Here is a 16,373-nt window from a genome sequence, read left to right as displayed (position 1 = left end):
TGTCACAGAACACATAGTCATGCACACAGACAGGCAATCACACATATACGATCACATAACGACTCAGGTCTGATCATAGATTTTATCCCTCTTTAATCTTTATCCTTTTCTACGCGTACCGGGTCACGTTCAGTCTGACGGCCCGACGCTCAGCGTTTCGATTACGCTTCTCATTATCATTATCGATCGACACGTCACTTAGGACGAAATACTTTATTTACACATTCATTTCATTCAATCACACATAATTCACATTTTATATTGAGAAAATTGCACTTTGCACCCTCTTATTTTGTTTCAAAAATAAATGTGTATCAATAGTATTGGAAACTCAGTTTGCACCCCTCAACTTCAACTGCCAATTCAGAAAGCACCCCTTCGACGGTTATTATTAAAAAAGTAAGGGGTAGAATGGGAATTTCAGTAAAATATTAACTAAACTAATTTTTTTATTTTTCAGATTATATTAAAAATTGAATTTACTATTATAGATATAAAATAATATCTTTAAATTTTTTGAATAATATTATATAGTTGAGTTTTGAATTTTAGTAATATTATTAATGCCAAAAATTATATAATTCTACCAAAATTAAATTCAAAATATTTTTTTATATATATATTTTATATATATTTAATTTAATATAATTATTTCATTTTAAAGTCTTTGACGTCGTTATGATTTTAAAGTGCATTTAATGAAAATATTCTGATCAATATTAATATTTAATATACAAGAAATCATTTTTATAAATATTTTAACTTATTTTTGAAATTCCAACTAAAATTTATTTACATTTTAAAATAAAGTTCCCTTTTTACCCCTTATTATTTTAATTATAATCTGCAAAAGGGTGCATACTGAATTAGTAAGTTGAAGTTGAGGGGTGCAAGTTGTATTTCCGAAAGTTCTGGTACAAAATTGTTTTTTCAACTTTGTTTGAGGGTGCAATGTGCATTTATCTCTTTTATATTCTTTAACTCCTTATTAGGACGGGTTCCGTTCTACCTGACGACCCGACGACACAGCTTAACTCCTAAGCTGACTCTTTAAATTGGAACGTTTTTATCTACGCTCCTATATTCTAATATACAGAAAAGATAATTAATCAGCACTTAGTCATATAATTATAATCACATCACATAACACATACTTTATTGACTTAATTACGTCACAAAATTCTCAGTCGTCACAGGATCTCATTAGCCAAAGGCATCTCTTGCAACGAATTTGGTTAAAGGCAAGGCAATTCTGCCTGATTCTGTAAATTCTTCTGGTGGGTTGTCTGATTTTGATAATGACAGTGATGAGGATGATTCTAACACAGCTCAGCTTAAGTCTGTAATTGATGCATCTAAGAAGTCCAATGTTGGTTCTTCTTCGTAATTCAATGAAAATCCTTCTAATTACAATGCTGATGCTGAACATTTTCGACAGACAGAATGGGATTATAATTGGAAACTTGCCAATACTTCTATATCATCTGCTGTTGGCCTACAACATATTCATCGTGCCTATGATGAAATTTAAACTCCTGATCTAAAGTTGCATCTTAAGGCCTCCACTATTTCTGTTAAAGGAATTCACTCTGACCTTGATGAAATGAAGAAGTCTCATGCTGCTGTCAAGGAGAAAATTGATGGATTTTTGCTTCACACACCTACCTCGGCTGAATTCAAAAGTGTGAAAAATACTATAATAGATGTTGTTGAATCTCAACACATCATGGCCTCTAGAATTTCCTCCTTATAAGATAAGGTCTCTTCTATAAATGACAAATTAGATGCTCTGTTTTCTCTTCTTTCATATACTGATGCCAAAAAGGGGGAGAAGATAGTTACTACAAAATGTACACCAGATTCTATTCAGACAAAGGATAAAGATATTGATGATGATGGTGATAAGAATAAAAATCCAGTTACAGATGTTCAAATTGCTTCTACTGCTCAACAACCTCAACATTCCAGGAAGACTCATCTTTCAGGACAAAGAAAGTCTACTGGTACTCACAAAGCCAAGCACAAGACTACTGCTGGTGCTCCTGAGGATGATGATGTTACAATCTCTAATTTAGCATATGCTAAGGGATTATTCTTTCCTTACAAGCATAAGGAAACAGGTGAATTGTCTTGTACTACAAAGACAAGAGGTTTGAGCAAAAGAATGCTAGGAGTGCTCTTGGGTATATAACTGAATAATTTCCTGATCTAACACCTGAAGAAGCAGTTATGCAACAAAAGGAGATAATTGCTCAAATTGAAGCTGAAGCTAACAATTCTAAAGGAAGAGGAAAAAGAGGTGGAAGATCTATATGAGCTAGAGGAAGAGGAAGAGGAGGAAGAACTTCTAAATCAAGCCAAGTGACTGCATTTAACTCTACTTTTCTGAATTTTCTATCCAGAGAAGGTTATGTTCCTGTACAAGGACATGAAGGAGATGAAGAAGTTCAGAAGCCAGAAGAGTTGATTATACCAAGGAAGAAAAGATCAGCCACTGACATTGATCAAGCTGATACAACAAATCCAAATGTAACTCCTGATATAGACACAAATCCTAAGGTAAAAGTAGAACCTGATGCTATGAACCTGATAGTTGATTTTGACTCTGATGAAAAAGTGATCGAAGCATTAAATGATTCAGCCCTTACTCCAGTAGTCACTCCTCATATTTCACAGGTTGATGAAAAAGAAAAGGTTGATAGAAGGAAAGCTGATCAAGCATGCAAAGAATATTTGCAAAGAGTTTTAAAATCAAAGAGGGAGCTATGGCATAAAGCAAAAGGGAAGATTCATGATTTGTCTACAAGTTATGCTCCTCTCAGCAAGAAGGATAAAAGATGGAAAGACATTTATACATTTGATTATCGTAAAGGGTTCAAGCATGTTGAATTTGTGTCAGCAAGGTTAAGAGATTCTATTCCAGAACAGGAAGATGTTGATAAGTCCATCAAGAAACCTTCTTGGGTGGAATACAATGAAAAATTGAAACTTGTCAAATCTCGAACCAGAGGAGGCAATGGTCATTCTGATATGGAGATTCCAAGATCTGATCTGCTGGATATAAATACTCTGACAGAATCTTGGTGAAAGAGTTTCTCCTTCACATCTTGAGAAAGTTGAAGCTGTGAAGATCGTCTATAGAAAGATAAATGATAATGATGTCAGAGAAGAGATTCTGTACTTTTTCAGGGATGGTAAAGTAAAGAGCTTTACATTGCAACAACTCTTAATGAAGACTGTGACAGAATTGAAATACATTCACTATCTTCTTAGAGTTGAGAACAGTGTCACCAGAAATTGGTCTTCTATGATACTTGAAGTCATTAGAAGAAGAGTCATGACAAAAGATGATAAATACAATGGTGATTATGTTCCTGAGTACAGAACTTATACTGGTCAAGAAATGAAGATGAAAAAGGGAGCTACAGTGCTACAAGTTTTTCTCAACAGTCCTCAGTTATCCTTCAGTCCTGATCATGAAGATGTCAGTTTAAGCTACATGTTGATTGGTGATCTTGAGATAAGCAAAAGCTCAATTTCTAAGTTGAGATCAGCTATCTATCAGCTTGGAGAAGACATAAAAGAGAAGAGAGAGTTGAAGAAAAAGCTTGTTAAAGTCCTACGAGACAAGGAGGAAGAAAGATTGAAAAACTTTCTGGAAACAACTGTCAGTTATCTGAAAATACTGAAGTGAGCTTTACTCATTGTACATTTTGTATATTGGTTTTGGCATCATTGAGAATGGAATTTGTGCTTCATTACATTAAGCATAAACTGGGGGAGATTGTTACATATTGAATTCTCAATGATCAGAAGAAGCTCAGGATCTGGCTGTTTGGTGTCATTAGTATTTGATGTATCGTCAAGATTTGACACATCATCAGCGTTTGGATGTCATCGGTATTTGAAGACAGTCAGCTTATAAGATTTGTTCTGTTCCTTGTATTGTGGAGTAGATATCTTTTACGTCTGAGTTATAGGACTTTATCTATTCAGTTGAAGATATGTATCAGTTTCAGTTAGCTTTTGATAATGCATATCTTAGATTGATTTGTTGTAGCTGTGTAGTATATAAACACAGTTTAGGTCATCACATAGTGTATCGATTTCTAGTATCATTCGACCTAGCAACTCTCAAGAACATCAGTATTTCTTGAGAGAGTTGTGTAACAGTTTTTATCAGATATATAAAAAGATTTAATATTTTATTACTTGTTCGAAACATTTATACAATTGTATCCAACCCCCTTAAACAATTGTATCTTCACTGGGCAACATACACAGACGACTAGTTGCTGTCTCAGACCTTCGTATTATATCCATACAAACCACTATTAAGTCTTCTTATCCAACCAACTTCACTAAAATCCTTTAGGTTTTCACAGTAACTCTTATAACTGCTTCGAATAACATCAACTTTATTCCTCCATTGAACATATTAATGAACTTCATACGGACTTCTGTTGAAATCTTCTTCACTGCAGATATGAGGTCATTATGTATCTACCAAATACCTGTTCTGAACTGATTCTAGTGGAATATAGTTTAATTGCAAGTCCTCATTCTATATTTAATTATCCAAATCAGTATTGTTGAGTTTACTTCAAACTTGCTCAACACATTTACGCATTTTAAATCTTTTTAAATGGTGCAATGTAGTTTCAAGTTAGTGGTGACTTTAGTATTAAATTGGTTGAATACTTAAAGTTTGTTCAACCAAAACTCAAAATACTCTACATTTAACATGTGTGTTATTTTTTATTTTACTCTTTGTGAACATATTAACGGCATTCAATGGATTGAGTTTTTATCTTTTCATTTTTAAATGTATGGTGACTATCCCATTGTATTCATTTAGTAAATACAAATTACTCGACACAAATAAGAATATATGTAATTTGCTCAATGAGCTATATTAAAAATGTTGTGTACATTAATATATTATACATAAAATCATACATATTAATAAAAGAATTAACTTAGATATGATATATATAAGATGTTACACAATATTTAGTAAAAAAATAAATTAAAAATATCATAATTGCGTGGTGCATAAATAAATCTAAAAAATAACTCGTACCTGCTATTATTATTATTATGCTAAATAGGACCAATTAAGATGGAACACGTAGTTGGTTGGAACTTCGATAATAAAATTTAACGTCAGTCATAACTAAACACATGCATAACAAAATATATATAACGTAAAAGGCAGATCACATGTATGCATGCATATTCGTCTCTCTCTCTCTATCGCTGCACACTTTCCCAAAAGATGAGATCTCAACGGACATTTCAAACTACTCTACTTCAGCTCCGGTTCTTTTCCAACCAACCTCTCCTCTAATATTTTCACTACATTATATATATATATATATATTTAGAGTTATATACCAACTTATATCATTTTTAATTATATGAACATTTCACTCTAAAATATATTAGCTGACCTATCCTCGATCTATTTTGTACTAGTTAAGTTTAACTACTAATTGGGCTTTTATTTGTTTCTCACTTATTTTAAAGTGTATATATTGATTCCATAATTACATTAATTATTTTAAAAAAAAATTAACTTGTAAAATGGCTTACCGATTAAATATGGGAAATGGTGTAAAATTGATGGATATATCATCCACGATGTTTCATCAGCTTCGCCAACAACTATTATACTGTATAATATTCCCTCCTCAACTTTGGAAATCACACACAATACATTTTTATAATTGCACCGAAAATAACATTTATTATAGTTTACATTTCCTATATTTATCACACCTTATAAATACCCACCACCATACATGCAAACCTACCTATATTTGAATTAAACAGTATTGGGGTGGTTAAGTAACATTTCCAAATTATGAATAACATTAAATTAGTGATGATATTGTATGCTTTGGTAGTCCTTGGATTAGGTATATTTAGTAAAAATGGTAGCGCAAATAAAGATTTTGTTAAAGTAAGGGGATCTCATTTTGTGGTGAATGGGTCTCCTTTTGTGTTTAATGGTTTTAATTCTTACTGGATGATGAATGTTGCAACCGATCCCACTCAAAGGTACAAAGTTACTCAAGTCTTCCGAGACGCTTCTGCAGCAGGGTTGTCGGTGTGCCGCACTTGGGCATTTGCTGATGGTGGTGATAAGGCACTTCAGATTTCTCCCGGAAGTTATGATGAAAGAGTTTTTGAGGGTTTGGATTTTGTGATATCTGAAGCAAGGAAGTACAATATCAGGTTGGTGCTAAGTTTTGTCAACAATTACAATGACTTTGGGGGAAGAGGCCAGTACATCCAGTGGGCTACTAATTCTGCAGGAATTCAATTTATTAATGGTAATGATGATTTCTACACCCATCATGTTGTTAAAGCCTACTACAGAAACCATGTTCAGGTCAGTAGTATATATTACGTCCAAATATTCCAACACTTAAATTTAGTTTTAATTCTTATTATATATATATATTTGTAATTACGTACTTGACGCTGCAGAGAGTTATAACAAGAGTCAATACCATAACAAGAACCGCTTACAGAGATGATTCTACCATCATGGCATGGGAGCTCATGAACGAACCTCGCTGCCAAGTTGACTACTCTGGAAACACAATTAATGTAAGAGTAATATTGTTTAACTGGCTAGCAAGAGCAAGATTCTTGATTTAATTTGTTATATATTCATGGTTAATAATTAAAGAAGGAATGGTATAATTGGTATTGGTACTTACGTGCATGATGCAGGGCTGGGTTAAAGAGATGGCAGTATACGTGAAATCATTAGATATGAAGCATCTGTTGGAGATTGGGATGGAGGGATTTTACGGGGACACAATGCCTAACAAGAAGCAAATCAATCCTGGTTACCAAGTTGGCACTGATTTCATTTCCAACAATCTTATCAAGGAAATTGACTTTGCTACTATACATGCCTACCCTGATATCTGGTACTTTTAGTTTATAATTACTTATTACATACAATTCAATTAATGATATTACTGTATGCATGCATCACCCCAAAATTAATCAAACTATAGGTTGTCTGGACAAAATGAAGAGGCCCAAATGGCATTTATGGGAAAATGGATGAGAAGCCATTTTATGGATGCCAAGACAATACTGAAGAAACCAATCGTAATAGCTGAATTTGGCAAGTCCAGTAAAGATCCAGGATATAGTACAAATGCAAGAGATTTGTACATGGCTACAATGTACAAGGCCATATACAGATTTGCACGAAATGGAGGAACCCTGGGAGGAGCATTGGTATGGCAAATCATGGCTCAAGATATGCAATCATATAATGATGGATACCAGATTGTATTAGCCCAAGATCAATCAACCGGTAACCTTATTACTCAGCAGTCTCATGCTATGGCCACTTTATCTCGCTTGTTTGGTACTGGTACACAAACACATTCCCTAAATGATAAGGCTCATGGTACTGGACATAAGTCCCATACTCATCACTGGCAACATCACTTCAACAACAACCGATATCATCATCATGCTCATCGTGGTTTCACCATAAAACATGCCCATCATCTGCACCATGTGAAGAAGAAACATGGACATGATCATTTCCATGGAAAAACAAGAAACAATAATGAAGGTCATTAGATATGTCATGACTACTCACGACATCATCATCGTCATAGGCTTAATTAGCTTAAGGAGAAGATCGTCTGGCTAGTTATATTCTTAATTAGCAAATAATTTTATTGATTGGATATTTATTTTGGAGAAACAGTAGATATCCAACACTGCTTCGTACTTTTACTTATAACAGTTCCCCTCAGCTTAATTTATGAATGCGGGATCGTTGTTATCAATATGATTTCTCCTTGTTCCTTTTTTTACCATTATTATTGGTGCAAAATCTGCAAACCCCCGTCTTGCATAAAATCTAGTGGCCCACTAAACAAAGTAGTATACCTCTCTCACAATTTTAAAAAAAAATATGAATTCAACAGTCAAATTTATAATATGATAAATTTAACCACAAGTTTGGAATACTATTACACATAAATTTGTTTTAAAAGTTGTTATGCCATAAAATTATCATGGGTATTTTATCGGATATTTAAGAAAATGGGTCAGATATCTTCAAAAAGAAGGAGAACGAGCTCCGAAAAACTCATCCCCGGACCCCATAGGGTGTGTCCCGTGCTATGTAACAGCTCGAGTTGGCCACTCCGCAATGCAAGATGGATAATCATAAAAGATTAGTAAGGAGGTTGCTCCCACAACTAAAATGAGAAGTGAATAAATATAAGGATTACACAAGTGAAGAGGAGGAGCCTCCGAAGAAACTTCACCACACCTACGGCGCGTCCTAGTTGTCCGGAGGAGACTCCGGAAGGCTCCAAACCCCTCAGGTTGCGCCCTGAGTAGAAAAAGGGGCCTTCGAGAGCTCATCTTCCCAGAAAACATATTGAAAGTATAGTTATGTAGTCTTGCGATCCTCATAGGGGAATGATCGTTAACATTTAGTGTGTGCTTTGGGAGCCCTGTCTCTGCATTCAACGAATTATCCTCGTCGGGAGACTTTGGGGTTATCTCGTAATTTGCACTTATACGCTTGAAATCACTTATCCTGTAGTCTAATGGGTTATCCTCATCGGGGGCAATGATGAGCTTAAGTATTTGAGGTAAATCGTGGTTATACCTGCGGTAACGATCGACGAAGATAGTGGTAACAAATAGGATATCCACCGGTGATGGGTGTCGAAACCACCAAAAATAAATTCCTACTCAAAATATATTTGTATATAGTGGAGAGCAGGGTCGAAACCAAAGGACTGGTAGTGATTTATTTAAACAAGTTGACGATTAAGAAGTGAATTTTGAGATTTACTAAACTAACAAAGAAAAGCAAAAGCAAAAGATGGATTACTTAGACAACAAAAGATATTATCTCAGTATTGGTTCGAATATATTGATCACTGATGCAAATATACTTCATACTTTCACAAATAAATTGGTTATGGTTGTTGGTACGACCTAATTTCCTATCTTTCCGTAGTTCCTCGATAACCAAGGTACGACCCAATGATTACTTCTCCTATTAGTAAATAACCTTAGATATGAACATATGATTTAATCTAACAATAGCATTAAGACTTAGAAAGACCGCCAATTCTAGCCAATGAACACATATAATAAGTTCATTTAGACCGGATCATACATCCTCATTAAAAAATCAGTTACTTGTCCATAACCAACATTATTAATTTCTACATGTATTAGAATAAATTAAACAATTACGGATTTGATAATTATAAATAGATGTATATTATCATGAATAACAAAATAATATGCATCTTATTCAATCAGTTATAATAATAATAACAATAAGGCATGGAGAACATACAAATATTCACGAAAGAAGAAGATTATAAATACCAATTAGATCTCACAATCATAAAAAAAACCAAACCTCAATAATCATTGTGTTGAAATAGTTTAGTTTTCCATAAAAAAGAAATAAAAAGAAAAGAACTAATGAAATCTAGGTTTTAGGTGTCTACGAATGGTTTTTCTATTAAAAGTTACATACTCTTTCTAGTCATAATGGTTTTGACATATATAGATACAATATAAGTGAAATATGAGATGTTTTATAATAGTTGGACTTTTTTAAATATTGACAACCTGTAAGGCGTGCCCACGCCTTATCATAATGCAGCCTTGAAAACATCCATTGAGATCAGATGGGTACACATCTTAAAAATATGCTAGTCTTGAAAATGTCCACTTAAATAAGTTATGCCCACGCCTAATAAATATGATAGCCTTGAAAATGCATGAACTTTAAAATCATCAAAAACATAGATCCTTGCTCAATTTCTTGAATCCACCAACCTACACCACAAAATACCAAATATAATCAATTCTAGCACTGTAAGCACTATCACATATGAAAATGTAAGGAATTTTGATACTGAATATGAACTATTTTTGCACTTATCAACCGGTCGGAGAGTTTCCTTATTCGTGAAGTTTCAAAGTCGTAACCGAGCCTTGGACCTTTGTGACTAGGCCACATCGCTGGGCACTCATAAAGCAAATCAATGTTTGATTTATAATAGGAAGTTGGTTCGAGAAATCCTATTGTGCCTCAAAATGAGAACTCAAGTCCATATTGGTTCATTGTTCTCCAAGAACTATGTAGGGCTTGATACTCTATAAAATGAGGTACATATGCACATTGTAGGGGGTTCGAATCCAGAGCTCTATACGCCACTACCAAACACCCTTGCAATCTTAGCCCCCGATGACACATGCCTACCCCGATATCTGGTACTTTTAGTTTATAATTACTTACTACATACAATTCAATTAATGACATTACTGCATGCATGCATCACCCCAAAATTAATCAAACTATAGGTTGTCTGGACAAAATGAAGAGGCCCAAATGGCATTTATGAAAAGATGGATGGAAAGCCATTTTATGGATGCCAAGACAATACTGAAGAAACCAATCGTAATAGCTGAATTTGGTAAGTTCGGTAAAGTTCCAGGATATAGTGCAAATGCAAGAGATTTGTACATGGCTGCATAACCTGTCACTGGCTCTTCAAGTTCTGATTCATCTAGTTTTGATGAGCCAAGTTCTGATAATTTTGGAAACTCTGATTCTTCAACTCCTGAAAAATCAAACTCAAATTCTGAAGTCTCAGAGAGCATAACTACAGGGGGAGCATCAGAAAATGCTGATGGAGACAGCATGGATCATGGGGGAGGATCCAGTTCTAGAGATCAACTTCCATCTGCAAGAAAGTGGACTAAAGCACACACACCTAATTTAATCATTGGAGATCCTGAAGCAGGTGTCAGAACTAGAACTGCAACTTCAAATGAATGTCTCTATCATTCCTTTCTATTGCAGACTGAACCAAAGAAAGTGGAAGAAGCTCTTCAAGATGCTGATTAGGTGCAAGCAATACAGGAAGAGTTAAATGAATTTGAAAGAAATAAAGTCTGGACCCTAGTACCAAGACCGAAGAACAGATCTGTTGTGGGCACAAAATGGGTGTTCAGAAACAAAACTGACAGTGATGGCATAATTACAAGAAATAAGCAAGGCTGGTTGCAAAAGGCTACTCTCAACAGGAGGGTATTGATTATGATGAAACATTTGCACCGGTTGCAAGAAACAGAAGTCAATTTCCACATCAACTATAGAAGCAGAATATATTGCTGCAAGAAGCTGTTGTGCACAGATTCTTTGGATGAAGAATCAGTTACTGGATTATGGGTTAGAATTTTCTAAATTCCCTATTTATTATGATAATCAAAGTGCTATTGCTATGACAGGTAATCCAGTTCAACACTCAATGACAAAGCACATCAGCATAAGGTACCACTTCGGAAGGGAACATGTGGATAGAGGTACAATGTAATTGCGTTTTGTTCTAACAGATAAACAACTAGCAGATATCTTCACAAAACCATTATGTGAAGCTACTTTTATAAGATTGGTAAATGAACTTGGAATGGTTTCAGGTTCTTTCTCTAAATCTGCTTAGTTTTTGTTCTCATGCATCAAACTTTATGATCAGTATTTACAGATTGTATTATCTCTATGTAATATGTGCTTAATTTGAAAATTCATTAAATGATGATTGTTATCTGATGAGGATTTATATACTCTGATGAGTGTTTTGAATGTTCTGTGACTAGGGCTGTAAACGAACCGAGCTGTTCGTTAAGCTCGCTCGAGTTCGTTCGAGTTCGAGCTCGATAAGCTCGGTTCGAGAGCCTAGCGAACTCGAGTTCGAACCAAATATTTTGTTTGTTAAGCTTAATGAACGAACACATGTCCGACTCGTGTTCGAGTAGTGTTCGAGTAGAGTTCGCTCGAGTTCGACTCGAGTTCAGTATGCTCGAGCTCGTTCGAGATCGTTCGAGAAAAACTGAAAAACATCATAATTTAACATTTTTTTATACAAGGTTACATACATGATCTCAATTGGCAAAACCTGTATATACACACAAAACTTCTCGAACAAAATTCCAAGATCTCACACCAAAACAAAAATCCCACACAAAATCAAATTAATACTAGTATCTCTAATACAAAAAAACCACCTTATTAAGTAGTTGTAAGAACTTTATTCCCTTGTAAACACGGTGTTGTCCATCTCAATATCACCACAAAACAACCACATATTCAAGAAGTTAGATTGCGTTAAAACCCTAATTGAAAGAATTTATAACTAAGAAAATTCATACCTAATTCAGAACTTATTAGGATATCGATCTTGAAGCTTCATCTGTTAACCTCTCATACTCTCTCTCTCCCCAGTCTCTTGATCTTGATCTTGTAAGTATGTCTCTAAACTGTGAATATGAAACTGTGTAATTCTTTTAAGTTTTAATCGCTTATGTTCATATGTTTTGTGGACTGGGCCAATAACAATTTAGGCTTATATAACAAAGGCCCAAAATCTTTTTATCAGTTTTTTACCGAGTTGTCCGAACTCGGTTCGAGTTCGAGTTCATTCGGTACGTTCGTAAATAACTCGTGTTCGGTTCGAAAATAACCGAACTCGAGTTCGAACAAAAAATTTTGTTCGATAAGTTAACGAACATTGTTCGGTTCGTTAATTTTTTGTTCGTGTTCGTAAAATGTTCGTCCGAGTTCGTCCGGGTTCGGTTCGTTTACAGCCCTATCTGTGACTATTCAATCCAATGAGGATACCTGTGCTAGATGTTGACCTAGTAGTCTTTAACATACTAGAAATCCCATGTTTGAATTAATTGTTCATGTGGAAACTCATTAACACAAGCAAATTCTGATATTGAGCTTAGTCAAGTTTACTTTGTGTATCTTATTACTAAGTCACAAACTAGATTCTTGTTCTGTCAAATTTTGATGTCAGTAAATCTTAAGGATGAACTACATACTGATAAGCCTCACTTATCAAAAGAAAAGAAAAGAATAAAAGTTAGGTACTCCTTTGAGATCTAGAGTAAATATGTGGAAGGGAAGACCCAAGTGCATTGCTGGTATTAAGTAATATGCATTAGAAAAGCAAATAAATTTTCTTGGTGACCTTTCACATTCTCTGATTACTGGAGAAATACTCTGACAACAACATAAATTCTGATAAACAGTCGTGACTCACTTACACTGAGAAGCCACTGTAAAAAGGAATTTCAAAAGATGCATAAAATGAGCACAAAAAGTTGAGGTGGACTCGTGCATAAATTTGTTCTATAGTAGACTTCATGATTGATGACAGATTTTAAGCACTTTTCTGAGTTATGCCCTATTTCTAAGATGTACTGAAGTTTATCAGACTTTAATCTTTATCTGATATTCTGCTGAATGCACACACTTTCACTCCATATGAATGATGAAAATTAATGTGGTGATTAAGTTGTTTTTGACAAATAGTTAAGTGTCATGTGCATAAATTCTGAGGACAAGTTCTGATGGAAGTTCTGATGATTAAACTCTGAAAAAAACAAGTCAGTCTTTGTACAGAGAATTACAGAAACAAACATTCACTTATTGAGTACAGAATCCAAATTCTGATGACTGGTAAAATATGATATAAGTTAAGTTCTAATATTAAATCATGATGAAATCCTTGATGCTTACGTGACATTTTTCTTTACTTGACTTATTTGTGCTAAAATCTGAAGCAGTCATATTAAAATCAGAATATATTTGGGTAAAATAAAAACAGTCATAATCATTATGGGTTAGTGGTAAACGTGTTGGTCTTGAAAATTTGCATGTGCACAGTAATTGTTAATTATTTCCCGTGCCCATTAACTCCTGCTTTAACTTTTTACTGACTGTTATTATTACACATCGGTCTAGGGAAACGAGGCATCATTATTTTTACTATAAATTATTAAACAGTCCTCGCTTCCCTTGATATTCTATTGGCTATTTAAACCGACTATTCATTCCAGCCAAATCATCTTCCATTTTCTCACAAACTCACTCTCTTTTAATTCTCATCATTTTTCTTTTTCACAAACAAAAATGGTTTGTTTCAAATTGTTCATGAACTATGAAACTTTCAATATTGAGTTGAGTTGTGATGATTGGCAACAGGAGTGGCATGTCACCGCCATTCCTGAAGAACTCTGGAACTCTGTTCCACAAGAGGTTCATATAGACCTCTTGTTCTTTTCGATGGACTACCATCTCCATCTAGATCGATTGGAAGAAGAAAGGAGAGAAGCTCTCCGTCAGCAAGAACGGATCATCCGTCTTGCAGTGCTCTTTGTCAGCAGCAGAAGGAACTAGTCGATAGGTTTTCTTAGACTAGGACTAAGGTTGTTGATGTTAAGACTCTTAGAATAGGACTATCTTGTAATTTTTGCATGTAATTAATAAATTTCATGAAATGTACTCATCTGATATATTAATGAAATTTCCTTTAATTGCAAGATTTAGTCTATATTTCTCAAATTATGTGATTGTGCATGTTTTAATTGCAATTTGTTAATCTTTACTTCATCTATTTTTAACTTTATCCTGTGATGAATGTTTTGATTACAATAATGGTCAATAATAAATTTTGTTAATTTGAGGAAATAGTTGAAGCACAGGTTCCTGCATCAGAATCTGTGATAAAAGAAGCTGAGAATGTTACTTCTCAGAAAGAAACAACAGCTCAAAGTTCTGATACTTTGAAAAGGAAATCTGTAAATTCTGCTGCTGCAACAGTAACTCCTTCTTTGGCAAGGAGATTGAAGAAAATGAAGGCTATGAGGTATTTGGCTAAATCTTCATCAGAAGATAATAAAGAAGTGGAGGAAGGGGATCAGGAATCTCTGATCTTACAAGAACCAATCATTATTGAAGCTCTGATTTCTCCAACTCAAGCCAAAGACACTGCTACTGATACAGTGGTTAACCCTCCTGACTCTCCAATAAAAGCTACAGATGATGTTAAAGAACAAACTGACAACTCTGAGATATATAATCACAATTTGAATATACCTCAAGTTCTTTATCTGGAAGCTCCAACTACTGAAGCTCAGCCATCTACAGTCAAATCTCCAATCTTAGATGCTGAGATACCATCTACATCAAAGAGACCAGCTCTGAAGATAAATTCTGATGACCATAATTTAGATGATGTTATTCTTGAATCTCCAGTTGCATCACACACTCTTATACTGTCAGAAAATGATGAAACTTCCTCAAATTCTGGAGACAGTATTTTTGTTGAAACTCCAGTTCCTATTCTGGGAAAAGAAGCTTTGGTGAAGAAATTTGTTAGACAGGATGCTCCTGTACCTTGGGAAGAAACTCACAGGGGAGTTGAGTGGACCAAGAAGTGGAATGAATCAGATTTTCCATGCACCAAAATTCTGATCGAGCATGTATCAAAAACTGATGAGTTATTATCAAATTCTAATTTCAAGACTCAACTCAAGGTTACAGCTATGAGTACAAGAAGTCTTCATGGTCTACATTCTATTACTCATCCTAAGGTTGATACACTCAAGGAACAAGATGATAAGCTATATCTACAGCTCAAGCTTGACAAGAATAGGTATGTCAGACCTACTCTTGAGAAAATTGAAGCCATTGAGAAAGTTCAAGAGGAGCAACATGCCCAAATTGCTGAGGTTCTGGTTAATCCAATTGGATGAAATCCAATCTTCAGTTGAACTTTTTTTTCTCTCTCTCTCTCTCTCTCTCTCTTACTTCCTGATGATGCCAAAAAGGGGGAGAAGGTAGTTAAGTCCAAATGCTCACCTACTCAAGTACTGAAGAAGAAGGATGATAAAGGTGATGACCATGGAAACTCTGAAAAGAGCAGAGGTCAAATAAAAGTTCAAGGAAAATCTTCTATACATAACAAGTCAAGTTCTGATATTCTAATTCAGTCAGGATCAAAAGACTCTCAGAATTTTATGCAAACTCTGAAGCTAAATGGGAAGCAGACTACTGTTTATTACAAAGATCCTAAAATCCAGACACTTGATGAGGAGATAGCAAGAAGATTATTTCTGAAACACAATCCGGGAATGGATTTAGAAGCTCTCAAGGAGGAAGAAGCTAGATTTGCAACTGAGAAGACAAATCTTAAGTATAAAGCTTCTGATGCAAAGAAACCTCCAAGGCCTAAGGAAAAAGGAATTGTGATCAAGAAAAAGTCAAGTTCTGAAATTTCAAAGTTCAAGACTAGATCACAGACTAAGAGTGATCCCAAAGACAAAGGGAAAGAAAAAGTTGATGAACCAACCAAGTCACTGGAAATGAAAATTTCTCAATTTCTAATGAAACCAGTGTGCAAAATGGTTCAAGTAACTGATGATAATCTTGTTGAAGATGAAACTGTTCAAATTCTGAACAGAAGAAAGATAATTGAAGAATCTAAAATAACCTC

General features: G+C 34.6%; 1 protein-coding gene across 1 annotated transcript; it reads left to right on the top strand.

Annotated features, from left to right (window-relative positions):
• Nucleotides 1-5,887: 5,887 nt before the first annotated feature.
• Nucleotides 5,888-7,620, top strand: LOC141713887 (mannan endo-1,4-beta-mannosidase 5-like). The gene is made up of 4 exons (XM_074517452.1): nt 5,888-6,397; nt 6,496-6,618; nt 6,745-6,947; nt 7,038-7,620. The coding sequence occupies exons 1-4, from the start codon at nt 5,888-5,890 to the stop codon at nt 7,618-7,620; spliced, it is 1,419 nt and encodes a 472-aa protein (XP_074373553.1).
• The last annotated feature ends 8,753 nt before the right edge of the window (nt 7,621-16,373 follow it).

This window comes from Apium graveolens, chromosome 3 (genome assembly GCF_009905375.1).
Source record: "Apium graveolens cultivar Ventura chromosome 3, ASM990537v1, whole genome shotgun sequence".
Taxonomy (NCBI): Eukaryota; Viridiplantae; Streptophyta; class Magnoliopsida; order Apiales; family Apiaceae; genus Apium; species Apium graveolens.
Note: the sequence above shows the minus strand (reverse complement) of the source record. Positions and strands in the feature narration are given on the sequence as shown.